The sequence below is a fragment of the Archocentrus centrarchus genome, chromosome 21, assembly GCF_007364275.1.
Source record: "Archocentrus centrarchus isolate MPI-CPG fArcCen1 chromosome 21, fArcCen1, whole genome shotgun sequence".
NCBI lineage: Eukaryota > Metazoa > Chordata > Actinopteri > Cichliformes > Cichlidae > Archocentrus > Archocentrus centrarchus.
The window spans coordinates 5,466,366-5,493,194 of record NC_044366.1 but is presented as its reverse complement, the minus strand read 5'-3'; the positions used below and the strand labels follow the sequence as shown (position 1 = coordinate 5,493,194).

General features: G+C 42.0%; 1 protein-coding gene across 1 annotated transcript; it reads left to right on the top strand.

The window, feature by feature from the left end:
- The first annotated feature begins 1,976 nt into the window (after positions 1-1,976).
- LOC115800842 (insulin-like growth factor-binding protein 2-B) lies at positions 1,977-25,572 on the top strand. Its single transcript, XM_030758406.1, has 4 exons — positions 1,977-2,424; positions 17,325-17,455; positions 21,780-21,920; positions 25,268-25,572. The coding sequence occupies exons 1-4, from the start codon at positions 2,070-2,072 to the stop codon at positions 25,424-25,426; spliced, it is 786 nt and encodes a 261-aa protein (XP_030614266.1). The 5' UTR covers positions 1,977-2,069; the 3' UTR covers positions 25,427-25,572.
- The last annotated feature ends 1,257 nt before the right edge of the window (positions 25,573-26,829 follow it).

The following is a 26,829-nucleotide window of genomic DNA, read 5'->3' as shown; positions in this document are numbered from 1 at the left end:
CCACCATGCTGCCCAGTAACACAAATATTTTTTACAGTGTTGAACTGTGTCTTTTAAAATTTGGTAAATAAACATGATAAAACTCAGCCCTGCTGAATGCTGGTACATTAACATTTACAAATAACATTTGTCCATGGAACAATAAAAAAAACTACACGAGAGAGTGTTGTGAACAAAAACACCAAATGTCTACTATTCCAAACAGTGAGAGGCCTGGGCCAAGCCGGAATTGAACCCAGACCTTCTAGATGGCATTCTAACTGTGAGGTAGCACTGCTAACCATCGTGCCACCATGCAGCTGTGCATTAATCCAGTCTGTTTAAACTGGTAGATTTTTAGCAGGTGCAAAACTTGATGATATTAAGTTGTTTGAACTCAAACACATGATTACATTAAGATAGACCATCAAAAAGTACAGTCTACTCAGCATTAACAAGTAATGTTCACATTCTAGGCAATTTTAAGTAATATGAACTCAATATTTTTAAGTGGAATCAAAATCTGGGTTTACAGTGTAGAAACAAACCATACTGTATTAATATTATCCACCCAAAGCTCTAGAAAGAACACACACATCTAATGTGAGAGTGAAAGCTTATGAAATAAATGACTATCTGCAGTGTTCTGTGTGGTTTTGGAGAAGCAGGCTCAGCAGCAGATCTGTGGAGCTGATTATTATTATTTGATTACTCCAGAGAGCACCAAACAGGCCTGAAGCAAAAGCCAGGACTCTGCTCAAACTTAATTTTATCAAACGGTGGCTGCGCATGGAGATCTGGGACTGATTGTGAATCCAGTGTCCAGCGGTCACCTTAATCAGTGTGTAATGAGAGGTCTGGCGTCACAGTCATGTCTGTGAATACCTGGCCCCGGCCGGTGTGGTGCTACTTTTCCTTTTATTAGCAGAGGATTCGTCCTCCCCTGTTTAAAGCTGGCAACAATGCTGAAGTTTAGTTTAATACTGCACTTATCAACATTTTTATGCAATTAATAGATGAAATCATTGTGCTTTGTGAAAGGAAAACATATAACACATATAATTCTTACCTGAATCTGTAATTCTTTGTGATCCTGTGGGGCATTTTGCTGGCTTTGTTTTTATAGCCCTGCTGCTACTCACACCAACCTCATTTCCAAACGTGGGGGGGGGGGGGGGGGGGGGGGGGGGGGTATTTTCTGTGGAAAAAGCTCTGTGAGACACTTATCAGCGCCATCTGCTGGGGGTGTAAAAAGGCAGTCATGAGGTGATTACAGTTTGGTGCTTCTCATTACCCTAACATGTCTCCTTGCTTCCTTGACTTGCATCTCTTCCCAGCGAGAATGTGAGAAAGGGCTGTGACACCATTATTCATTCAGATAAATTGACTAATTAAGCTAATTAACTTATGCGTGATCATGTATTATATTCGCTCAGCTCTATGCCTTGCTCATGACATCTTGTTTGCTGGTCAGAACACTCGGGTAGATAAACTTTGTCCGTGCACAGACAGACACATAATTACCAAAGTACTTAAAACAGGCCTTTCAGTAGTTCCCCGGTTGCTTTGTGCCCTGATGACATTCACACGAAATGAGAATAATACATGTACAAGCTGCGGTGTATGTAGTTAAAATGGTTGCGCTACTGAGGGAAAAGAGCAGTTTTGGCTCCTTAGTCATACCTTTAACTGAGTGCTAACTGACACGCAGCAAATCAAGGAGCCAAATCACAGACAGAGCACTGATTTTAACATTTCCCAGGAAACATCTGGTTGGACTTTAGTAGTAAGGAGATGGAGACGGTGCAACTGGAATCAAAAACAACTGTGCTGAGCATCTATCTCTCTGTTAATCATGATTTGAATGACGTTATAGCACCTTAAAGCATCTACGGTTAAATAATAAAATACGTGGTGCAAACCTGTTTGAAACTCTGGGGGGTGGGGGGGGTAATATGAGAGCAGATAGGACCCTGTCAGTGGCAGCACAGTGTTTACCCAAACACAGAGCACTGTCAGAGGATCCCGAGGTTCATGCTGTGGGGTCATTTTACCTTTAGTGGTCACTAACAAAGCTAGCAAGCATTATAATGGTCATGTATTATTTGTACGGGTTGCTGTTTGCATACATTGGGTTACCTGGACTCTTACTTGGGGATTTAGCTTTCCGATGCCCAAGCTGCACTGCAGAGTATATGGCTACATGCAGCAAAGTCGATCCAATGTGTGCAGAGATTGTGAGGGAGCCAGGCTGTGGCTGCTGTCCAGTGTGTGCCCGGCAGGCGGGAGAGCTCTGTGGGGTTTACTTGCCGAGGTGCTCCGCCGGCCTGAGGTGCTACCCGAGTACTGACACTGACTTCCCTTTGCAGCAGCTCATTCAGGGTTTTGGGCATTGCAGACAAAGAGTGGATCACGAAGGCAGTTTGAACCAGCAGGCGATGAATGGTAAGTTTTATAAAGAAACTTCTGGAAAGTAGAAGAATAAAGAAAGAAGATGAAAGCTGCACTAATCTGCAGTTGTTTTTTTAATCAGTGAATCACTTTTTTTTAAGTTTAAACTGTTAACAGAGAGAATAATCATGCAAGGCTGCATTTCCCTTCAGCTCTACTAATTATGTGCATTTTAGCCAGTTCTGTTTCATCATTTTGGCTTCATGAAGCAGAATTGTGCTGATGTGATTCACTATCAAAGTTCTCATCCACACTGATTCCAGCAGAAATGTATATATAAGGTTAAAGCACTGAGTTCACTTTTCAGACTCAGCGGATACATCCGTCTCTTCAGAAGCACGGTACAGTGAGGGGTTTAATGTTTTAGAACTCAGAGTTATGGTAATGAGGCTCAAGGTCAGGGGTGTAGCTGCTTTGACAGGTAGCTGTGGCCCATCACTGTCTGACAGGCCTCACCTCCACTAATTGGAGACGCTAATCTGGACCTTTGTCTTCTTTGTGCTGCTGGTGCCTTTTGGGGCATTTTAATATAATTATCTAACAGAAAATATGTGTGGTACAGACCATCTCAGCAATTTGTGCTTCGGTTACAGTGCGGTAAGTTGTAGAGTTTTGTCTGTTAGATATATCTGTGTTTGTGTGATTTAGCTGTACAGTTCAGAAATTAAGCTTGTTGACCAGACTTGCTAGCAATAGCTGATAATGCTCCCGTCCAGATATGGTCACCTCTTGCTCCAAAAAACCAACATGATGGTAGCCAAAACAGTAATGTTGAAACTTCAAAATACAATATCCAAAATCAAAGGGTGATATCAAGTCCATCTTTTAAATACAGTCTATGGTTATCGCTTGAATTTCACCGGTTTGCTGTCGGAACTCTTTGCTATCACTGCAATTACCAGACTGATTTTTTTTTCTCTGCACTATAGTATTATTCACAGCTCACAATGTGCACAAACAATCTTGCCACTGTTGCCAATGCCTGAGTAAGGAAAGTAGCTATTGGCTGTCCTAAAAGTCCCTATAAATCGCTATATGACCTCATTTGCATAATTGGTCATTTGCATGTAGTTGTAATCAAGGCTGTAGGAGAGGAATAACATCTTTGCGACTGCTAGCCTACATTCAACTCTTTATCTGGGCCACTGTTGCCAGTATGAAGGCTGTATGTACAAAAAACACAATGGAGGATTTCACGTTTCCAGCCTTCTACAAAACACTCCAAAAGTCGCCGATGTCACTGGGAAAAGTTGCTAAATTAGTTGCTAGTTGCTTTTTGGAAGAAAAAAAAGTCGCTAAACCGGGGGAGGGGGGGTCTGAAAAGTCACTAAGTTGGCAACACTGAATCTCACTGTTCACTCTTGATTTGGGGGGCCTATCCACAGTATTCCTGACTCCGCCCCACTACCCATAATTCATAGCGGAAACCGGTTGTTTACTTCCGTTTGCGCTGTTGTTCACGGTTGCGGGCTTACACACTTGCCGTTCAGTTTAACATTTTAACACTGCAGTTTCTTTTACCTGGCCTAAATGGTACCACATTGGAGGTGGAGACATTGCAAGGATGTTTTAAAACGCAGCGAGGTAACAGCGAGGTAACCCTAACCCTAACCCTCACCCATTACTTGTGTAAATGACATGAAATTATGGCCTGAAGTCAGCTACATCCACATCAGTTACCTTGTTTTTTCCGAAGGTGTTGATGGCGGGGAAATCGCGTAATTATAAGAGCACCAGATTACTTTCAAAGCAGTAAAATCAATAAAGTAATGCTTAACAAACAAGGCAACGCTGTTTTCCTTAAAGCAGCTGTAGAGCCGAGCCAGCGCATCAGCCAAGCTAAGCATCCCTTAGCATGGGTCATGCTAAGGGAAAGTGGAGCGGTGGAGACAGTCAGCTGTTCCTGTATCGCGGATTAGGGAAATCATGTAGTGATGCTGCAGCTATTCTGTGGAAGGTAAATCAATTATCTGGATATCAGAGTGTTCAGATCACTGAAACAGAAACACTGGACTGGCCGAAGGCTGTGATCAGGGAGACACACAGCTGTCATCTTGCTAACTGCTACGTGTCTACATGAAGGCACGCATTGTTTAAGCTTTGTGCAGGCTGTATGCTGTAGTGTCACACTATAAATAAAATAACGTAAAAAAAAAAAGAGGCTGTACATTAAAGGAAAACTTAAAACATAAGGAGAAAATACAGTAATAGGATGTGCAACTGAGTAGTATAATTTGGGGAAAAAAGAACAAATTTACAGAATAAAATAATTTGAAAAAATGTACAGACTGATGTAGTGACAACCGACAACAGCACAAGTTGAATCCGAGCTCATGTTCCAACTAATAAAGCCGCCTGTTACAGCACAAAGTAACCGAATTTTGTCATTAACTCTGGCTCTAACTTTGGGTAACCAGAAGTATAAAACCGTACAGTGGAAGTAGCAGTCTGTCATGGCAGCCTACGTGTGCTCTTCCAGAAACCCGTGGATAGAAAGCAAAATGGTGACCAGTGTGAAATGAGGGGGGAAGAAGAGGAAAAAGAGAGCTCAAAGGACAATTTCGGGCTGCATATTAAACATGAAATCCCAGGAGCTGTGAGAGGCCTTGGAGAAAAAAACAAAACAATCTACTGTTCCCACACCTCCTGTTGTCGTAGTTAGTGGCTCGCATTAAAAACGTCATAGTTCACGCTGACAGCAGATATTCTAATGTAGGAAGTGCTGTTAGCAGCTGATCGATCAATAAAACACCTTGATTATAATTTTTATGTTGTGTAAGCTTAGCTGTAAACCCATTAGTGGAAGGGAACGGTGCTCTGGGACCAGTGTTAATTTTGTTGACGAAATATTTTCGTCATAGTTTTTGTCGACGAACCTTTTTTTCATGACGATAACGACATGATAACTAAATAAAAACTACCTAAAAGGATAAAAACGATAACGAAATTAATTGACACTCTCGTCAACGAATGAAAACGAGACGAAAATGCTTGGCGGGGACGATATCCAATCAGAACTGACTTAGTTTTGTAACAGGGCGGGACAATGAGGAAAGCATCCAATCAAACGCACAGTTACACAAATTTGCTCTAAACCCGGGAAGACCAAACTAGCCTGTGATTTGTTTTTACTTCCGATAGAAGTAAGTTATGTAAAGAATGTCAGCAGGGAGAAAGAGAAGAGCCGATGTACGGACACATTTGTCCTTTGACGTTGTTAGAAAACAAAACAATGTGTAAACCATGTGGGGCGACTATCTCAGGTAAAAACACGACAAATCTTAAACGGCATCTGCAAACCAGTCACCCAGATCTCCATGCAAAGGTAAGCATTATAATATTGCATAACCTTTAAAAAAAATTTAAATTTTGTGTAAGTGTGTATAATGACTAATTCAAGGGAACTGAAGAAAAAGCATTTACATTTTACACCCTTTATATTTTAGTCGACTAAATCGACTGTAGATTCTTATGATAATTTCGTCACTAAAACGAGACTAAAACTAAAACTATTCAGATGACTAAATTATGACTAAAACTAAATGACATTTTTGTCAAAAGACTATGACTAAAACTAAATCAAAATTTGCTGTCAAAATTAACACAGTCTGGGACACGCTGAATGCATATGTGAGTGTAATTCTTCTGGTTTATATGAAATCTAACTGTTAGATTAGCAAGCGGGCTCGGCATTTAGCGTTTAACATTAGCAAGCTAATTAGCAATATTAATTAGCTTGCTAGGGTATAACTGATGAGCCCTCGAAAACACAACCACTCATCACGTATCCTTGTTTGAGAATGGAATTAACTGACACGTACTCATAAATGCAGCCCTTGCTTCTCTTATACGTTCACTTACAGGAGTAAAAAAAACTTGGAAGTGTGTTATTGTATTATCTGTATTTGCGTTGCCACAGCTTAAATTGACACAGTGCCATATGTGATGGTCTGTGTGGACTGGCTTTGTAGATTCAAAGACTGGTTCTCTGCCAGGTACCGAATCAGAAACTTCTCTTATATTCATCTGGGCACGTTTTAATGAATTTCTGCCAGTGAGCCAGCATCACAAAGCCAGCTAGTTTTGACCTGCCATCATTACCTGAGCATGAAGTTAAAACAGGGCAGGAAAAGCTTCACTGAGAATTTGTACTGAGTCAACACTACAATTTCACTGCAGGACTCTTTTTTTTTTTTTTATATCAGAAAAACCACCGTCTACATCAAACATGTTTGTAACTACCCAAAAGAAATAACCCAGAAATCCAGCTGGGACAGAGAAATGTTAAGCTTTGCTATCCCACATTAGAGTTATTAGGGGCAAAGGGTCACTATTGATTCCTGAAAATGAATGTTGACATATGCAATGTGTTTGGCAGGCAGTGGCAGACCCACATCTGTGAGCACAAACAAGCAGTATCCCTCCAATGAACTCTAACATGTCTGTAACCCACGTAGCCTCAAAGCACTCTTATTTAGAATGCCTTATTTTGAGCTAAGCTATTGTATTAAGGAGGAAATTTAATACACATTTAACCTTTTAAGACTAGCAAGAATATTCAGTCAGGAAACTGAGTGTCTGCTGTGAGCATCTTCCAAAGTTAATGTCTCAGTTTGTTGTTGGAAAAGAGTTCCTTTGGAAGAAGGTGCAGCTTATTTGCTTAAAATGTTTCTTTTTGTGTATATTTGCACACTTAGGGCTTACACTGAAGTATTTCCTCATACACAGCACAGAGGTGATTGTTTATATTTATTTATTTATTTTACGTCTCATGGCCACTGACTTGAAAGGGAGAGGATACTTAAAACAAACCCAATTCCATTCCTGTGATTTTAATCTGAGCGTGATGTACTTGGGCTCATCTCTGACTTTCAGGTCACTTAAAACATAGATGAGGATTGTTTCATAGGGCAGGGTGCACTCTGTTAAGCTTTACTTTTCAAACATGAGTGACGGGCAGCTATTGAATATCAACATCTGTCTCCCTTTGTACCGTTCAAAATTCACATTTCAGGGTTTTTTTCCCTGCAGTTCGCAGAGGCTGCACTCGCACTTAAAAAGAGTGTTGCATTTTAGGAGGTTGTGGTTATTTGGTGTGATCCTGAGTTCACTGAGTTTGCGTCACTGAAGTGAAATGAGCAGCATATCAGCCTGAGTAAACAGTCCAGAGTTCATAACCCCTTTGAGCTTTGCTGAGATTGGGCACTTGTAGCAGACCGATATCTCCATGTGAATATGCAAAATATGATGGCAAGGGACAACATTTTTGGTCGTGTGAGTTTCCCAGTTTCAGTTTGTTGTCCAAGTAGGACTGATCAATCAGTTGTGCAGGCTTTGGTGGCATGTAGGTAAACACTGCCTGTGAGGAATGTTGTCTTCTCATTAACTTTTTAAAAATTGACCTATATTTAGGAATAGGAAGTCTTGGCCAAGATATCCAGTATTACACTGGAAGTCCATTCGTATTTCCAGGGCATCAGCTGGTGCTGTTTTGTCAAAGCCACTGACGTGGCATATTTAGGTACAGTTTGTTCTTTGTCCTCACAATCTCTGCCCTGACAAGGTGGGTCACAGCAATGGTGAGAGGAACATTTCACTCCAAAGTCATAATTTTTCAAAGTGCAGGCTTAATATCTTGTGGGGCTGTGTTCTAACCCAAATCACAATAGTTTCCTAAACCTAATCGAGTCATTTTTAGTGCTTAAAGCTAACCAGTGAGTGAATGCAAAACAAAAAAGGCTGAAGTAGAAAACAAAGGTCACAGCTGGACTAAAACCTCCTGACCAACAATACTCAGTTATATAGAAGTCTATGGAAACACCACACTCTGCCCTCACCTCTGTAAAAACTGTCCTGATGAGTTTTGGGGCTCAGCCACTCATTTAAATTCTAAATCATCAAAATGCCAAGATGGCGATGATGGGAACACTTCATAAACCTGTGGGTGACATGACAGCAGCTCTGTCCTTCTTTTATACTATTTAATGTCCCATACAGAGTACCGCAGGCCTTAAAGATAACAGGCAGGACGATGAAGTCAGGCTCAATATGAAAGGAGAAGTAAATGCAGGTTGTAAAGCGGCTTACAGAACAGTAGCAACGGAAAGCTCTCTCAAGCAGCTTAAATACCGTGAGCTCTATGAGATTTGGCAGTTTGGTGTGTCAGAGGCTATCTGACTTCATTGTATTTCCACAGGGTTGCTATAATCAGCTGCGCTGATGTTTTTAAATCCAGTTGAAATTCTTCCAATCTGAAAAGCAGGGACATACCGTATTATCATCACGTTTCCACTTGAATTGTTTTTGACAGTCCACTCAGAAAGGTCTTCCTGCGCTTTTAGTCTGGTTATGATTGTGAACTTCAGTCTTGAAATGAAACCAAACATTCCTTTCCTTTTGAATTCTGGGGAAAGGAGATGAATTCCCTGCCTGATGAGGTGCTGAGGTCTATGGCAGGTGCGGGGGATCTGTCAGAGACATGGATGCATCATTATGCACCAATATTTGGATTAGCCATTAACATTTCAGCATGTACTGTATTTATGCAGGGAAGATCTGTTGAGCAGCACGGAATGTTTGTTCAAAACAAATTTACTTGACTTACTTGAAAGGCTGAAAGCCTGTACTTACAGTCCACAGCATTATTTTAAGTCTGCTGCTGCCAGCAGTTTGGGTATGTGTGACGGGGAGAGTTCCTCTAGTGGCCAATCAATCAGTGATTGGGCTTGGCCTAAGTGGGCTGCATCAAATCCAGCTACTGCTTTAAAAAACAGGCCAGAAAATGATGCATGGTCCAGATTTAAGCAAATTTAATTTAATTTCCATTTGCATACTTGGGTTAGTAGGGAAGGGCAGTCTGTATGGTGGATACTGGACTTAAATTTTGATTTCTGCTAGCCTTCCCACAAATATTCCAGTATACATACTGTTTCTTTGGCTATCTGTTAGCAGGAATACTCAAAAAATATGGACCAGGGAATAACTGAACCACTCACATATCCTGCGTGGCAGTGATAATAATAAAATACAGGATAAACATTTACAAAGGCTCTCAGCTGTTCAGATGCTCCAGTAAACCTGGAGAGTGAGTCGGTTTATACACTTTACATATGACCTTATGACCTAACACTATCGTATAGAGACACCCAGGATGAGTCAATGCAGCAAAGAGACAGCAGGCAAAAAGAAAGAAAATATCCAAATACAAACAAAAATTTAGTTGGAAATATGAAAGGGTAAATACAAAAATAAAAGAAAAGAGCAAAGGTGAGGAAACAAAATAAAAACATGCCAGAAAACAAATTAGGAAACAGGTGGAAAGCCTGTCTGCAGATGGAGTAAAAGAACCAGGGAATCAAAGGCAGCAGGGGAGCAGGGCTGATTGGCTGGTTGTTTTCATCCACAAATAAAAAAACAGACAGGAAGTAGCGCTGACTAAAGAGGATGAAGGTGAATTATTACTAAAAAAAAAAAACCCACAAATCAAGTTCACATATGTAATGTGTGTCTATATGCTTGTCTGTCTATAAGGTGCAGTACTATTCTCCAGCAGATGGGGGGAGCATACAGTCAGGATAGTAAGAGACACCTGGGTCCCGTCGTCCTTCTCTTTAAAACCACTACTCTTCCTCAGTCCAAAGTACCTCTTTTCTCATGTTTATTTTTGATTGGTTTGTCCCATTTATCATTTCCAGCATCATACTGTTCACACATGCCCTCACACACACCATCAAAACCGGTGATCCCGATCACTATTTTTAACAGCCAGCTAGGCTGTGAAGACACAAACAAACAAGTGTCATTTAAGCAGCATTGCACAAAGTAAGGTTGTGGTGGCTGCTGGAAGGGTTTTCATACAGGAGTTTGTATCCCATCACAGACCTCTACATCAGCTGCAACCACAACCTCCCCCTAACCTCAACTATCAATTCACCATTGTTTCATTGTCATAACTATCTACTCCTACCCACACGTTAGTGTCCCCATACACAGACAAGAAGCAAGAACATTTTAGTTCAACACATCGGTGGGCTGGACTGAATGTCAAATAGTGACATTCATAAAACCACACGGACCTCCAGTTGTCCATAGAACCCCCCCCCCCCCCCCCCCCCCCTTGTGAAACCGCTGCAGTATATAAATCTTTGTTGCACTTTCCTCGTGCTTCTGTTTATTTCTCTCTCCCCGTCTCTTTCTCTGTGCTGTCGGTGGTCTAAGACTGCCCTTCTTGGCCTGAAGGGGATCCTCTGCTGAGACTTGCTGTTTCTCCTTCATTCACACTCGCTGGTCTTTAATTATTCTGTGTCGATTTGTGCCGCACAGTAGAATGTGTGAAAAGTTAAAGCTATGACAGATCACTTTGGGTGGGAGTTGCATGTGGGTGCCTGCAATCCTGAGAAAACTCCCCCTGAGGTGTAAATAGCCCTCTGATTCTCTTTCGCATCTTAAAACACGTTGAGAAGTTGCAGCTTGCGTAATGCGTTACTGTTCAGATTAAGATTCACAAAAACATATAAAGTTTGTCCAACATAACGCTCTGTTTGGCTTTAGATTAAACTGTGCGACAGATGAATCTTCACCAGCATCTCTGCTCACATTCTGCCTCCAAGTTAATGCACATGAACTGCCTTTATAAGGAGATGATTGCTACTATGCTTTGAACTGAAGTGTAAGTGGTAAATATGCTTGTAAAAGGTTGCCCCTGTGTGTGTGTGTGTGTGTGTGTGTGTGTGTGTGTGTGTGTGTGTGTGTGTGTGTGTGTGTGTGTGTGTGTGTACGTGTACGTGTACAGGCACACAGAGTAATGTTAACGTTTAATTCTGACCACCAGGCAAAAAGAAGACCAAAGTTCATTCTTCTTTTTAGCCCTTTATTGGTAAATCCACCTGCAGCAGTAAAATGCACCAAAACATAGTCAACAAATAGTTTATGTCTTGGAGTTGGGTTGGGGTCTACGTAGGGGTGTGCAATATATATCGTCTACAATAATATCTTAATTGTCGTGTTAACGATGCACGAGCTGACATTATCGAGTCTGCTACTGACTGGGGGAAAAAACAACAATAAAAATGCCTTGACTCCACACGTTCACTACTTCATGCTTTAGTATGCACATGTGCATTGTGAGTGCCAATACTGTGTGCTAGCATAGCTGCCTAAGCAACACACCTAAAGCTGGAAATGGGTGAACACACTGCACCAGGGGAAGAAATTCAGACATCGCCTTAGATTTAATTCCTAGGAGAGGATCATCTTCACTCGCGTGGAGGTGGTTTGGATTTGAAAAGACTGACGTTGCTCAAAAGACGGCAGTTTGCATACTTTGTAAGAAAGTTAAAGATAGCTCGACAACTAACCTGTTCCACCATCTCCGAACAAACCACCGCACAGAGTATGAGGAATACGAAAAGCTTCGGGAGCCCGCTGTCCAAGACAAATCTAAATCAGCCAAAGCGTCACACACTCAGCAAACTTTAGTGGAGTCATTTGCTAAAAAGGTGCCTTACAGCAGATTGCTCAATGATGCTGGGATTTACTCCACCCCCCCACCCCCCGACTAGCGGGATAAAGCAGAGGATGGATGGATGTTAATATCCTTTAAGTCTTAAAAGTCTTATATTTTACTAACTTGTACTCAGAAGTGCAAGCTAGTAAAATATAAAACTTATACAAAGACGTTTTCAATTAATCCAAAATATCATTTATTATTGTTATCGACAAATTTTTTTGTCAATATCGCACGACCCTAGGTCTCCGTGAATCTGCATACTGTAGCAGCTCCATTAGATTGGGATCAGGGAGGCCAGGTCAGTGCCTTGGAGTATTTTTCATGTTACCATTTAAAAAAAAAAAAAAAAAACCTGAGCAGTTTTTACAGTGCTGGAGCTTTAACCCTTTCAGACTTTATTCTCTTCTCCATTCACCTTGGAAGGATGTGAAGTTATGTCAGAAACCTGTTGTATTTTTATAACATCCACTTGTCAAGTTTCATAAGAGAATGTATAGTCTAACTGGGGTCTTTTATTTTAAAAACAGATGAAATTTGATTATATTCTCTATTTAGCTGTGTAAAAATTAACATTAAAATCTCTCTTTCAGACGTGACTGGTAAGTATATTATATTACACCGCCCACATGAGTATCTGCATGCAACACAAATGGATAAAAAAAGTGTGCATCTGCCAAAGCCGCTGTAATTGTGGTCTCTTTAGCTGCTAAATGCGCCAACACTTCCTCACTTGCATTGTCCACCTGCTGTTTGGTGGGCTTTTAGATTTTTCCTGACAACAGCTGCCTTTAAACAGAGTTAATGAGAAGTTGTGGGACTGAACCTAAATAGTGACGCTGCAGGTCATACATCCAAATTAATGGCCTCAAATATCTTTTGTAAAGCTGCAGGGAAACTGAAGAGCTGGGCATTGTGCAGTGCAGCTTCAAACAGAATAAATCTGAATAATTTTTTGCTATGGAGATCAGGCCAAAAAAAACCTTAAGGTTGTTACTGGTAGCAGTTTGATCCCAGTGTTTCAAAATGATACATTTCCTTGAAGCAAGCACATATAAACAGTATTATGGGGGTAAGTTTACATTGCAAATATGAGCACTTGAGAAAAGAGTACCATTTTGAGAAATGAATGACTTTGACCTTTTTGCCTCTTAAGCCTGACAATCACTGTAGAAGCACCAAAAGTTTCCTGTTAAACAACTACAAAGGCAGCTTCATTGCTTAAGATGACACACAGCCACATAGAAGAGTTGAAAGAGCGAGCTTACTGTAAAAGGTCTGAAGGGGATCTTCATTATTCTGTTTCTTTTTGTACATTTGCCAGCTGTAAAGTGTTTGAAGTGGTTGGGGCTTAAGAGGAACCATTTACACAGACAATGGGTTTAAAGTGGTGAGAGGCCACTTTCTTGGACGTCAAACCCCAGTCAAGTATTTGAGACCAGCTCTGCTGCATACGATAACAGGGAAAATGCATTAATGCTAAGCAACTCTGGAAAGACGTGACTCATTCTGTGATATGAGAGAGCTGTGGCAGCATTGCATAAAGGCTATACCCAAAGCCAACATTGCAAATAGCTTGAGACAGGTAGTTTCTATGGCACTGAAGACAGAATCAGCAACACAGTGTTGAGATGACAGCTGTTGGCTGAAGACATGTTTTTTCCCTCCTGGGAAAATGCAGTCATGAGTTCCTATAATTGTCTATAGACGCAGTTCAAACAGAACCACAGAAAAATGTTTACAAGCTGTCTATCTACCTCAGTTAACGCGACCACAACACAGCATTCCTGCTTCATTCATTTTTGATACACACGGAGCAACACTACTCAACACTACTGAGGGGAAATAACCATAACACTTTATGTTATGAAGCTATAAAATGCTTTTACGTATTTCTGACAGCAGATATGAATTGGAAAAAAAATAATAATCGAGCTCTTGCTCGATGTGCCGTGCAAAACTTTCCCACGTCGGAGATTTTTTCACTGTTTATGAATATCTTGGAGCATAAGTCTAAGCTTGTATGCACAACTGGAGGCTGGAACTTTTTACATCTAGTCAGCACTGACAAACTGTATGGAACGTAATTTGACCGCTTGAAACTTAAGGACTTAATTGTGGCCACGGGCGGTCCATGTGCAGCATGCCTGTGAATCTTTCTAATCTCAAAAAGAAGACGACTTTGGCTCAAGGGATAGTAATGCTGGTCAACCAGTCTGTCCAGTACTGTTCCAAAGAAAAATATCTCATTAAATGCTGGATGGATTGCAGTGATATTTGGTGTATACACATCTTCCAGCTATCCATGCACTCATTCATTTTTTTGGTCAAGCCAAGGAATGTTTTCAGTCCAGCAAGTCTTGGGTCTTCCCCAGGGTTTCCTCTTGGTTGGACACCTCAGTTAGGAAGCATCTTAGACAGACTCCCAAACCACCTCAGTTGGCGCCCTTCGATATGGAGGTTCAGAGGCTTTACTTTTCACTGCGCAAATCAAAATCAAATTGGACAACCACTGCACTTTGGCTTCTCCTAGGAATTCAGTCAACAGAAGTTACGCACATAATTGCTGACAAAGGGCAGACGTGGCAATGTCCACCGTTGGCCTTCGGGTACTTTGGTAACTGACATGATATACCAAACTAAATGAAAAACTAGCCATAATTACTGGTATGTTTTTCCTTTAGAAAAAAAGCTCCCTGACACTGCACAGTATTCCTCTGAAGATTGCCTTGAAAATCATCTGATTTCATTGTACTCATTTCATTGTGTCCCAGATGCATCAAACTGAGCCTCTTCCATGTTTTACAGTGGGGGTGGGGTTCATTCTAGATTCCTCTGTGACCAAAGAGCAGATGTGTCTCTCAAAAACACTTCCAGAAGCATTGAGACTTGTCAGCTTGCATTTTAGAAATCTCCTGTCAGATTTAAAATGTTTTTGTTTTTTTTCCCCCCAAGTCGGATTGTCCTCCGTGGAGGAAAAGGAAGCAAACTATGATTTAACAAGCCCCTGTGGTACTATGATCCCGGGGGTTTTCCTTGGTCCTTGGTTGGTTTGAGAACACCTGAGAAGAGGTGTGGAGGAGGTGACTGGGGAGAGGGAGGTCTGAGGGCATCTGACTTCTGCCCCTGCGTCTGCGATAAGCAGCAGGATATGTATGGATGGATGGACAGTGGTTATCCTTAAAGATGTTCAAAATATCATTAGAGTTCTCTTAATTGAGTTTCATACAGTAGAATACACAAGAATTCAACTTCAGTATCTTTATTTGTAGTCAAGATGTGATGCTTTTGATTTAAAGCCACTTTTAAAATCATTCAGAGCTTGGTAACTCTATACATCCGAAACAGTAAATAAATTCTCATCACAGCATGTCTCTCACATGGTATGTGTCGGTGCTTTCCAAATTAAAAGCAGGATTAAATTTAAAATACTTCTCACATGCAAAGTCTTGAATAATCAGGCCCCATCATGTCTCAAAGACCACGTAGTGTCATATTATCCCAACAGAACACTTTGCTCTCAGACTGCAGGCTTACTTATGATTCCTGGAGTTTCTAAAAGTAGAATGGAAAGCAGAGCCTTCAGCTATCAGACCCTCCTCCCAGAGAGACAGACGCCCTCTCTACTTTTAAGGTTAGGCTTTAAACTTTGCTTTTCTGGTAAAGGCTTCTAGTTATGGCTGGATCAGGTGACCCAGAACCATCCCTTAGTTATGTTGCTATAGGTTCATGCTGCTGGGGGGCATCCCATGATGCACTGGGGATTTATTCTCCCCTCCCTTTTTTTTTTTTCTTTTCTTTTTTTAACTTCCAGTATGTTTGTATGCCAGTACTGGATGTAACTGACTTCTCTCTCCCATCGTTTGTAGTTTGTCCAGTTTTTTGTTTGTGGTCCCCCTGTTGTCCTCTTTTCTGTCATCTCTTTCTTTCTTCCAGTTAAAAGTGAGCTGTTCTTCGCCTTTATGGCCAATTGCTTTCCCACAGAGGAATTGTTGTTGTCTTGTGTTTTTGGAGTATCACTCAGATATTGTTGGGTTTTACCTTACAATGTAAGTGAAGTGCAAAAGGCCTTGAGAAAACTGTTTATATGAACTGGTGCTAAGTAAATAAAATTGATCTGAATTGAATTGAAAGCATTTATTGGTGAAATCCATTGTTCTTTTTTAGTCATTAAAGTTTAATTTCACTCTTACTGTGTCAAAAGTCCTGAAACAAAAAATGAATGTTGAACAGATTAAATTTTGCACAAAAAGCCAAAAGGTGATTTGTAAAACACGAGTTTCTTTGCAATATAGGAGCTCACCGAGCATGCACACCTGACGGAGCGTGCAGCAGGATACACGAGCACAGACACATTGTGAACATGCACAGAAACATTCAGACAGCGCCCTGGCATGTGTGAGGAGCTCCTGAGATTTGGGGGGGGAGGCTTCCCCTCTCAGGCATGATTTACAACCTTTTCTGCTTCAGTGCTAATTACAGACACACACGGTCTCACACAAATACACACTCGCACACACCCGCAGACCCTCTGGCAGGTAAGTTAGATGCCATAAAAAATCCTTACTCAGCATGAAAAGCCTTCATCAATTGTGCATCCTCACGAGTCTGGACTCACCTTCAGTGACTGCCAGTCTGGCTTAGGACTATAATTCATGGCTGTTTTGACTTCTATGGTGATAAAGGTCCATACAGTTTTAACCCCCTCATGTATTTCTGTTTTAGTTACAGTCATCAGTATCATTTAATTTGCCATTTGTGTCTGTTCTGAATTACCTCGGTGGAGCGCTTGTTGTTTGTGTTTTGCTTCTTCTGCCTCCACTAAATGATGAACATACTTTGGTGTAACAGGCAGCGGGAAACACTCAGAGGAGCTCAGTGTTTTAAACCTAAATGGGCTGGATGTAGCACTTGGCCATTTCACAAAAAACATCTTAGCACGGTTTGGTCCGCACAGCGCTTGGCTGCACAGAATTAGTCACATGAAGCAGGAGGGACGCAGGATGCCTTGAGGACACAGAATGACTTCGTCCTCTAATTCCAGGATTAAGACAACTTTTCAAAGGGTCTGTTATTAGATAAATAGTTGCTTTAATAGTAGCTTTGATTATTGAATAGATAACTGTAGATGAGCCTGAGTATTTTAGAAAGCACAGATGTTGCACACACTAAAAATTGTGAGGCAATTTTTAGTGTGTGCAACATCTGTTCATTAACTACAGAAACTTCCATGCTCAAAATAAGGATTTCTAGGAACAACTATCAAGTGTTAGAAGAGGGTTAAACCAAAAAGGCAAAATGACTTTGAACCCAAACATGAAGTCTGGATGTTTATCTAGACACATGCTACACATTAACTGAATTTGCTTTGTGTGTTTATTTGCCGCAGAGGTGCATGGGACTGAAAATCCACTCACCAGGAGACCTCCCCTAAGTCCTTGGATTTGGCAGAAGTCTGCCATCGAGCAACACCTTCATGAGCGCAAAACAAAGATGAAGATAAGTCAGAGAGTGTCTCAGGTCAGGACTAAACTTTGTTCCTATAATTTAGCTACAAGCAGTAATTCAGGGTTCATTTTACCTGGATTTGTTTTTATAGACTGATAACCTGCAGTATACTGGCTTCATGTGTGAGACGACTGGATCCACAAGTTATTATAAATCGTACAAGCAAAACTGATGTAATTATAGACTGTAATATCCCCTGCAGCTCATCTGCCTGCTATGGAGACACACAAGTATGTAGTTAAAAATAAACAACCAACAAAACAAAATCTGGGTAGTGTATAATGCTACCTACCCATAAATCTTCTTTATAAGCTTACAGAAGACAATCATTACAGGCTGCAGTGAAATGCTCTGTTTGTCCCTGAAAAGCCAGCAGTGACACAAGGTCAAAAATGTGCTGTGTGAGCAATAATGTCTGGTACAGTAGTGCCCTCCTCTGGGCACTGTTTCACTCAAACAAACAGATTCATATGCACACACAATAACCACTTTTTATCCTTGACATTTTGTTGATTTTTATTTGTTCTGTAGGCCCAGCTCTTATCCTAAATTTAAGACTTACTGGATAGGGACCAGACCCCCCCCCCCCCCTCCTCAAATAACATTTGTGCTTTTATAGGAGCTGTGAGTGTAAAAATATATATAAGCTGATATGAGATAAAGTGGTTACAGTGAGCTTATAGATAAAAACTGTGTCCAGCTTTGGCAGCTGCAGGTTTGAAATGCTTTCCAACATAATCACATATTTCCACTCTTGATTTTACTGATGTGAAAGTTGCAGAAGCAACAGTGAAGGGAATGGACTGGTTCTTATATAGTGCTTTTCTACTCTGAGCACTCAAAGCACTTTATAGAACATACCTCATTCACCCATTCACACACATTCATACAAGCACTTCTTTCTACAACTAAGTGCTTTCTTTCCAACATTCAGACACATTCATACTCTGACGGTTGCATCGCAGAGCAACTTGGGGTTCAGTGTCTTCCCCAAGGTTACTTTGGCATGCAGATTGGAGCAGCCAGGGATTGAAACACCAACCTTCCGATCAGGAGGTGACCTGCTCCACCTCCTGAGCTACAGCCACCCCAAACAGTGGCTCCATTCAGCCACAAACATCTTTAGTAATTGCTCATAAAGAGCATCTTTAAAAAGTAAAAAATGGTTTTGTTTTGCTCGCCACAGTGGAATGCGCGTTGGCAGTTTAATGCAGTCTTTACATTACAAACCCCGCCCCCTTCTATTCTTTAGCGCTCACTCATTGTCTCACAGTGCCAAATGCAGCACTGCAAAAAAAATAAAAAAACAATTCCTAGAAAGTCATCAATGGGCTGGCGTACAAGCACACATATCCTGTTTCATGCAAATGAGCTTGGGCCCGGAGGGGGCTTCGCATATGGAGGCCCATATATGTCTCAATAAGGCAAACAATGATATGCTTTTGCTCATTTTCTCCCTCATTTAACAACCTCGCTTGCAGCCAAACAAAACAAAATACAGCAAGAAAAAATAAGTGGGATGGTACAATACAATGTCAAGATCATTAGAAGCAACAAAGGAGACACTTCAGTAAAAGGAGTTGTGCAGCTGGGCGAGGGGAGGGTCTTCAGATGGCTGGTGTCAAGCATGGATGCACTTTGTTGTGCATGGTCATTTGAGATTATAGAACTATATGCAGAACGCAGGCTTCACTGTAAGAGCTGAGGTCGCGCCAGATTTCTCTCTCACTCTCTCATTTAACGTTTTGACAAAAATTAGTAAATTTGAGTGAAGGCCATACTCATTATGTACAGCATGTAGACATGTAAAAGGAAACCAGCTCAAGGAGAGATTATATAGAAAAATCTACCAGTGGGGCGAGTCTGTGGGCCTACAGTACAGAGAGGGATGCTTAGCAGCAGCAGCAGCACAGAGTACAGTGGTGCGGATACAAAAATTTTAGAACGAAGATATAATGAAGGTAAAAAAGAAAAGCAGTCAAGTGTAATGAGGTGTATCTTCACCTAGAGGGTGAAATGGGGTTTATTAGCGTTGATATCTTGATCTGTCTATAAAAACAACCCACTTCTCATCAATATGTCCTGGTTCTCCAACTCATGAGCCAGACCTTGTTGAGCCAGGTGATGTCTGATCCAGTGTGGCTTTAGTTAGGTGTCTTAGGCTCACATTCAGAGGTAGACTTAGGGAGCATTAGGCTCTAGCCTGGGGATCCTTACTGGATGCATATCTGGACTAGGATTCGAACCTCTGATCTAATGTTGCCACTACACTATCCTGCTGTTTTTTTGTTGATAGTTGACCTAATGAGAGAGGTGCACACATGTGCGAACTATGGATGAGCAGAAGACCGAGAAACACCTGGTCTCAGTTCTATAACATCAACAGAAAGAAATCTATTGTCAAAGGTGGAGATCCAGAGGTTACAGCACACTGGAACAATACTGAGCAGTATGTAAATACTGTATACACATTGAGAGAGAGTAGTGTAACTGAAGTAGATGATGCCCAACCACCTGTCGATGCATCTGCTTAGCTGAAGACTGTGGCCTATCTCAAGGTATTTCCATACAACCACGGCTCCCTGGATCAGTGACCCATCAAAGAAGATGCTCGCAGACGTGAACTCAGCTCTACTCACCACACAGGCTAGCAGGCACCATGATGAAGATGAAAGATGTTCAGCCACAGCCAGATATCTCCAGAAGGTAAGACAGATGCTGAGAAGCCAGCTCAAGGGTAGGAAAAAGATCTGAGCTATCAATACAATATCGATACGTCCTACTGGTCATTAGATACCCAGCTGGAATAATAAGACGGCCAATGTAGATGCCACTGATGTCAAGACATACAAACTCCTCACAATGCATGGAGGTGTCCATCCAAAGTCCAACATCCTGAGGCTCCACGATCAACGGGAAAAAGGAGGGGAGGATTAGTGAGTGTCAGAGCCACAAGGAGGGAGCATGGATCACATACAAATAGAGGAAGTGGCTGACATCAAGAAATCTTACCAGTGGCTAGAAAAGTCCAGTCTAAAGGACTGCACAGAAGCTTTGATCATGGCAGCACAGTAACAAGTCCTCAGCACCAGCTCCAAAGAGGCAGGAGTCTACCACAGGCTACAGGACCCAAGCTGTAGGCTGTGCAAAGGTCCCCCAGAGAGTGTTCTGGGGCAGTAGCCACAAGGTAGAAATGTTTTGCAAAGGTTATATGACATGAGTCCAGTCTAAACTTTTTCCATCACATTTTAAATGGCAGCCTGGTTGCTTTGGAGAAATACAAATTGGTGCTGTTTGGTCTGCATGCTTTTATGACAGGATTTAGAGAAGTCTGTTTGGAAGCAGTTACTCAAAGCTTTGCTAGCAGATGTCGACCAGCTAAGGGCCTCTTTAGTGCTTCTGATTTAACAAAAGTCCAGTGTTTTGGATGAAAAAAGTTATAATCTGATAACTGACAGGCTGTGGAAGAAAGCTTTGTCTTGCCCTGGAGTTGGACATTCCTATAATGATGTGGTATCACATGAAAACTGTGAATACGTGGGAGCGAGGCCTCACCTTTGAAACTAAAAGTTGTCTTTGACATGTTGGTTTATGTGTGTCTTTATTAAGAAAAAGAAAAGGCATCTAACACAGAGGGGGGGGGGGGGGGGGGGGTGCGCTTTTCATCCATATGTTCAGATGTCTGATAAGGTTCGTGGCAGACTTTGCCTCCTGCTCCCCTCTCTCATCCTCGGCCAACTAATCGTAAGAACAGACCCCTTTGATCCCACGGGTAGACTGACACTGTGTGTGTGTGTGTGTGTGTGTGTGTGTGTGTGTGTGTGTGTGTGTGTGTGTGTGTGTGTGCGCGCGCGCACACCTTACAGTGCATGCTTGGATACACTGTAAGTGTGCAGAACAAGAAATAGTGAGTCCAACTAAAGTGTGCAGCGAATTTATGCATGACTGCATCAGTACAGGTGTGTGTGTTTGTATGTGTGTGTGTGTGTGTGTGTGTGTGTGTGTAGCCGTGGCCACCAGTTGAGTTAAGCAGTCTAGGCAGTGATGTTGCACTCCAGCAGGCTCACATCAGTAATACTGGCTGAACTTGCTGCATGTCTAACTGTGGCTCATAAAAATGTTAGCTATAAATGTGTGTATTTGTGACATTTTTACAAGGCATACAGACATATTTTATGTTCTTTTTGTTGGAGAACCTATTCCTCAGCCTCCAGCTTAAGTCAAATTTAACCTGTCTTGTTTTGCCTCCCCGTGATTTTAAGCAAGTGACTTCAGGTGTATTTGTACGTGTCGATTACTTACTGTTATATTAACAGCTGTCTCCCTCGTCACGCAGAGTGCCTGTCAGCTGGAGCTGGACAAGGTCTTAGAGGAGATTGCTAAAATGACTTCAGAGGATAACAGAGGCCCATTGGAGAACCTGTATGAGCTCAAGTTTCCAAACTGTGACAGGCATGGACTGTACAACCTCAAGCAGGTGAGCTGCTGTGCGGGCAGAGCGCCTCGGCTGCATCACACTATTTAACAAAAGAGAATTAGATGAGTTGACAAAAAGCCCCATCCATGACACATGTATGCTAAGAAGTTTCACATTTTGAGTTTTTGTTATGTTTTAAGATGAGATTTGCAGCATAATAGAACAAAAATCAAAACACCTCACTGAGTACAGGGTAGGCATAAAAGATGGCCAGCCAAACAATGCTGGCAAAAAAATGAGGCGCAAATAAAAAATAGCTGTAAGTTTTGGTCGAATAAATCAAAAACCTTACCTGGTTTTGGATGATCTCTTCAGGTTGGACTCTCAGTCGACCTCTGTCACATCTGTATCTGTAATTTCAGCGTGGACTTCAATCCTCAGTGTGTCAAACTGGTGTGACGTTCTTTTAAAGGATAGTCACTGCTCCTGTCAGCTGAGTCTCCAGCTATGACAGGTCAGGTCATGAATGCGACGAACAGCGTGGCCAGCAGAAGTCTTTCTCACAGCTGGCATTAGTTAAGGGACCAGAGTTAAGAAACTTTTTGATCACATCGTCCATTTCAAGAAGTAAAAGCATAGATGTTTAATAATGTGAGCTCCTTTCTGATATAGGCTTTGGGTTGTGCTTTATCTCAACATCCTAAGGCTGTGTCTTAGAGATTGTATTGTATTTAAATCTAAATCCATTCCTACCCCCGAGTTCACTGCATACAGGCACTTGATCATGGTTCCCCTTTGGCATGATGTTTCAATGTGCAGGGTAGTCGGAAAGAGTTCACAGGGGTCCCTCAGCTTCTGAAACAGATAAGATGACCCAGAGTGCAAAAGTGTTTTGCAGGTAATGGGTGTTTTACTGTTGTAGGACACATAACTGTGATAACCAAGGACACAAAATGATGGTAATCAAGTAAATGTCAAACAAGCTTGTTGCAGATGGGAAAATCTACCTTTTGACATGTGTTTAACATTGTGATATGGTTGTTTTAACCCAAACCATGTTTCCACTTAACAAAACAAAAAAATCTCCGAGACATAATTTGAGTTCTTGTCTCCTGGTTGGATGTTTGATGATTCCATCTGCCACCTTACCTGCTTCCAGATGTGGTCTATTGTACATTTCTGTTCATTCTCACATTGGAAATTGAATCCAAAAGAGATGTCTAGGTTGCCTAGGTAACATGTCAATCAACAGTATGCTACACTCTCATTGGTAGTCATAATGTATTGAGTGGATACTCAGTCTGCCAGTGCTGACCACCATGTACAGTAAACACGGTGCTCTGCTCATAGGAAAAAATGAAGGACACAAAGACATGGATCACAGAGTTGTGGCCACATTTCAGTGTTAGACTTGCAGTAATACTTGGTGAAACTAACAGATCAGGAAGCCAAAAAAAAAATTTTAATATATGGGAGATTATAATACATATGAAAATCTGTCAAAACAAACTTTGAATTCAGTTTTCAGAAATACTTGAGTACCGAGATTTTATTTTATGTCTAAAGCTCTATAAGCAGTGTTTCAGTAATGCATTGTTTGATTGAATTTTACTCCTCATACTTCATTTGTACCACGGGAAAAAAAAAAAAAGTTCTCCCCACTGAACTAATTCATGCAAATGACATTATTCAGATCTATTCACATGTACTGTAAACTGTGAATCTGAACACTGAATCATGTAGCAAGAAGCTCAGTCACACCCCAGCAGGTGTTTTCCATCTGCTGTCAAAAAAGCAGAACACCTGCTGTGACATCACTCATTAGGTTCCTGCTACAGTTGTGACATGTTTGTGTGATTCAGCTCATAGAGAGCAGATACACAGCTGTTTTATGCTTGGTGGGATTTGCCGGTGACTTGCTGTTTCATGGTGATCTGTAACACAAATCCATGACAAATTCAAGTGGTTGCAGATGTCAGTAGGTTTTAAACTTTGCTGCTAGTTCTTGTGAGTAATGACCACTGGCTTTGATAAAGGGAAAGCTTCTGCGGCTTTCAGTATCAGTGACGATTACTGCGTCTGCATGTGTAACGCATTAAAGTTTCAGGCGTATTAAGTTTTCCTTCTTTGCTTTTCACATTTTCATTTTAATTCTTCAGACTTTCTCTTTTTGGTTTTTCTTGTTCACCCACATATTACTTTGTGGGGTTCTCCATTGGATTTCCCCTCTCTTTTCTTTCATTTTCACACAATTCCTTTATATCAGCCTGGCAAAATCACCTTGGCAAAAGTATAACTTCCTTCTCGCTACTGCCACCTGCCTCCTCCCCTTGCTTTTTTTTTTTTTAAATAAACTCTCACACCCTACGCCTCTTCCTTAGTGCCCTGCTCTAAAACACACACACACACACACACACACACACAAACACACACAAATGCATGGGGAGATGTTGTCATCATGAATGAGGCAACAAGCTTCTGAGCTCAAGGTTACAAGGCAATAAAACTGTTTGGCGTACTTCATGGGAAGACTTTTGTTAAGCTGAGGAACGAACTGTGCTTCCGACTGGGGGCTTGAATTTGAATTATGCCCATCCATAGAAATCAGACAGGGGAGGACAAAACAAGGTCACATATCCAGTGTTTTCTTACAAGGATAGTAGAGCAGAAAAGAAGATTTGAATAGGCGCCACCGTTTCCTAAAGCAGGGCTCTCAAACACTCAGCCAATTTTCATCACTGGTCACAAACAACAGCATTGTTTTGGACCGGAGTCCGCGGTTCCCAGGGAGGAACACTGTAACCTCCTCAACACTTGGCTCCCTTTTGGAGTTGTCCCTCCTTGTCGCGCGGTAATTACTGTAACTGTCACTTTTTTTGTTCTTTCTCATCGAAGGAAGAAAATGGAAAGTCTTTTCTTTCCCCCAGCTCTTCATTCTATTCGCCGTCCCCTACCCAGCCGCCCCGCGCGCGCGGCGTTAACTGTGTCCACTTCAATTACGACCTCATTTCTGGGGGTTGGGGGGGGGGCTCTGCGGGGGAGCTCGTCTGCTGGCATGCCTCTGTGTGTGTGAGTGTTTGTGATCACATGTGTGGCTGTGGATGTGCTGTGGGTTGTGTGTAGGGGGCATAACCTGAGGACAGGCTGTTATTGGGTGAGTGTTGTCCCACCCAAACCACAGCCCTCACTCTCATCCAATGGCCCCCCGCCACCAGAAGACACACACACACACACACACACACACACACACACACACACACACACACACACACACACACACAAGCCACCGTAGGCCATGCTTCATTAACCCATCCCCTACTTCCCACTGGGGCTTCCTTACCCCTCCCTCATCCCTTTCACAGTGTTTTCCAACTCGTCTAGTTTGTGTTTTTCTTCTCTTCTTCCAGTGCAACATGTCCACCCATGGCCAGCGGGGAGAGTGCTGGTGTGTTGACCCCTTAACAGGAGTCCAGATCCCAGAGACGCCTAAAGTCAGAGGGGATCCCAACTGTAACCAGTTTCAGGAGCCGCACAGAGCGATGCCTACTGCAGAAGCATCTCGCTAGCATACCATCACAACAGGGTGGGGTTTTCTTAACCATTACAAATTTAGGAGGATTATTTCATCAGAGGTGTAGATGTTAAATATAATTTCTTTTTTAATTAATTGACGCTAGGTTAAAAAGTATGAGCAATAAAAAGTTCAGTGAAAAGACCAAAACCAGCTTTGTGTTCATTCATTTTTTTTTTAAATATTTCCTCCATCCATCTCTAAGATTCAGGACCAAGCTCATTTATTCTTATTAAAGACAAATGCTTCAGTACAAAAACTTAAGCACAGCGTGAACTTGTGGCAGATTATTGTAAATATATGTTTGTCAGCAGCATGATGATCAGGCATAACTGCCTAATATTGTGTTGGTCCCATTATCCTGCTGAAAGAGGCCACAGCCATCAGGGCATAGATGCCACCAGACCCCTGAAGGTGTGCTGTGGTGTCTGACACCAAGATGTTTGCAGCAGTCCTGTAAACTGTGAGGTGGGGCCTCCATGGATCGGACTTGTTCGTCCAGCGCATCCCACGGATACTCGATTAAGATTTGAGGAATTTGGAGGCCAAGTCAACACCTCAATTTCATTGTTGCGCTCCTCAAACCATTCCTGAACCATTCTAGCTTTGTGGCAGGGTGCATTATCCTGCTGAAAGAAGCCACAGCCATCAGGGAATACCATTTCCATGAAAGGGTGTACATGGCTGCAACAATGCTTAGGTAGGTGGTGCGTGTGAAAGTAACATCCACGTGGATGGCAGGACTCGAGATTTCCCCACAGAACATTGCCCAAAGCATCATGCCGCCTCTGTCGGCTCGCCTTCTTCCTATAGTTCATCCTGGTGCCAGGTGTCCCCCAGGTAAGTGACGCACATGCTCCCGGCCATCCACGTGATGGAGAAGAAAATGTGATTCATCAGACCAGGCCACCTTCTTCCATTGCTCTGGTCCAGTTCTGATGCTCACATGCCCATTGTTGATGCTTTCAGCATGTTGACCCTGACTGGTCTGCAGCTATGCAGCCCCATATGCAACAAACTGTGATGCACTGTATTCTGACACCTTTCTATCAGAACCTGCATTAAAATTATTGGCAATTTGAGTCACAGTAGATCATCCCTTGGATTGGATGGGCCTGGCTTCGCTCCCCACGTGCATCAGTGAGCTCTGGCTGCACATGATCCTGTCGCTGGCTCACTGCTGTCGCTGGCTCTTGATGTAATTTGTTTGGGACACACAACACAACAATGGATGAGATAGAGGCAAGCTAACATAGCTAATGCCAATTTACTATCATCATAATGCATAAGTCCCCCGTACAATGTTTTAATGGATGAAGGTTATCATTAAGTATTAACCCTATACCGCCAAACATATCGTAATCGACTCAGTGTACTTCAGAAGTGCTGCGGTTTGCA

Coding starts and splice junctions, on each gene's coding strand:
- LOC115800842 (XM_030758406.1), top strand. CDS start 2,070: ATGGTCATGTATTATTTGTACGGGTTGCTGTTTGCATACATTGGGTTA. Junction 17,456..21,779: donor TAAGTCAGAGAGTGTCTCAG/GTCAGGACTAAA, acceptor CTCGTCACGCAG/AGTGCCTGTCAGCTGGAGCT. Junction 21,921..25,267: donor GACTGTACAACCTCAAGCAG/GTGAGCTGCTGT, acceptor CTCTTCTTCCAG/TGCAACATGTCCACCCATGG.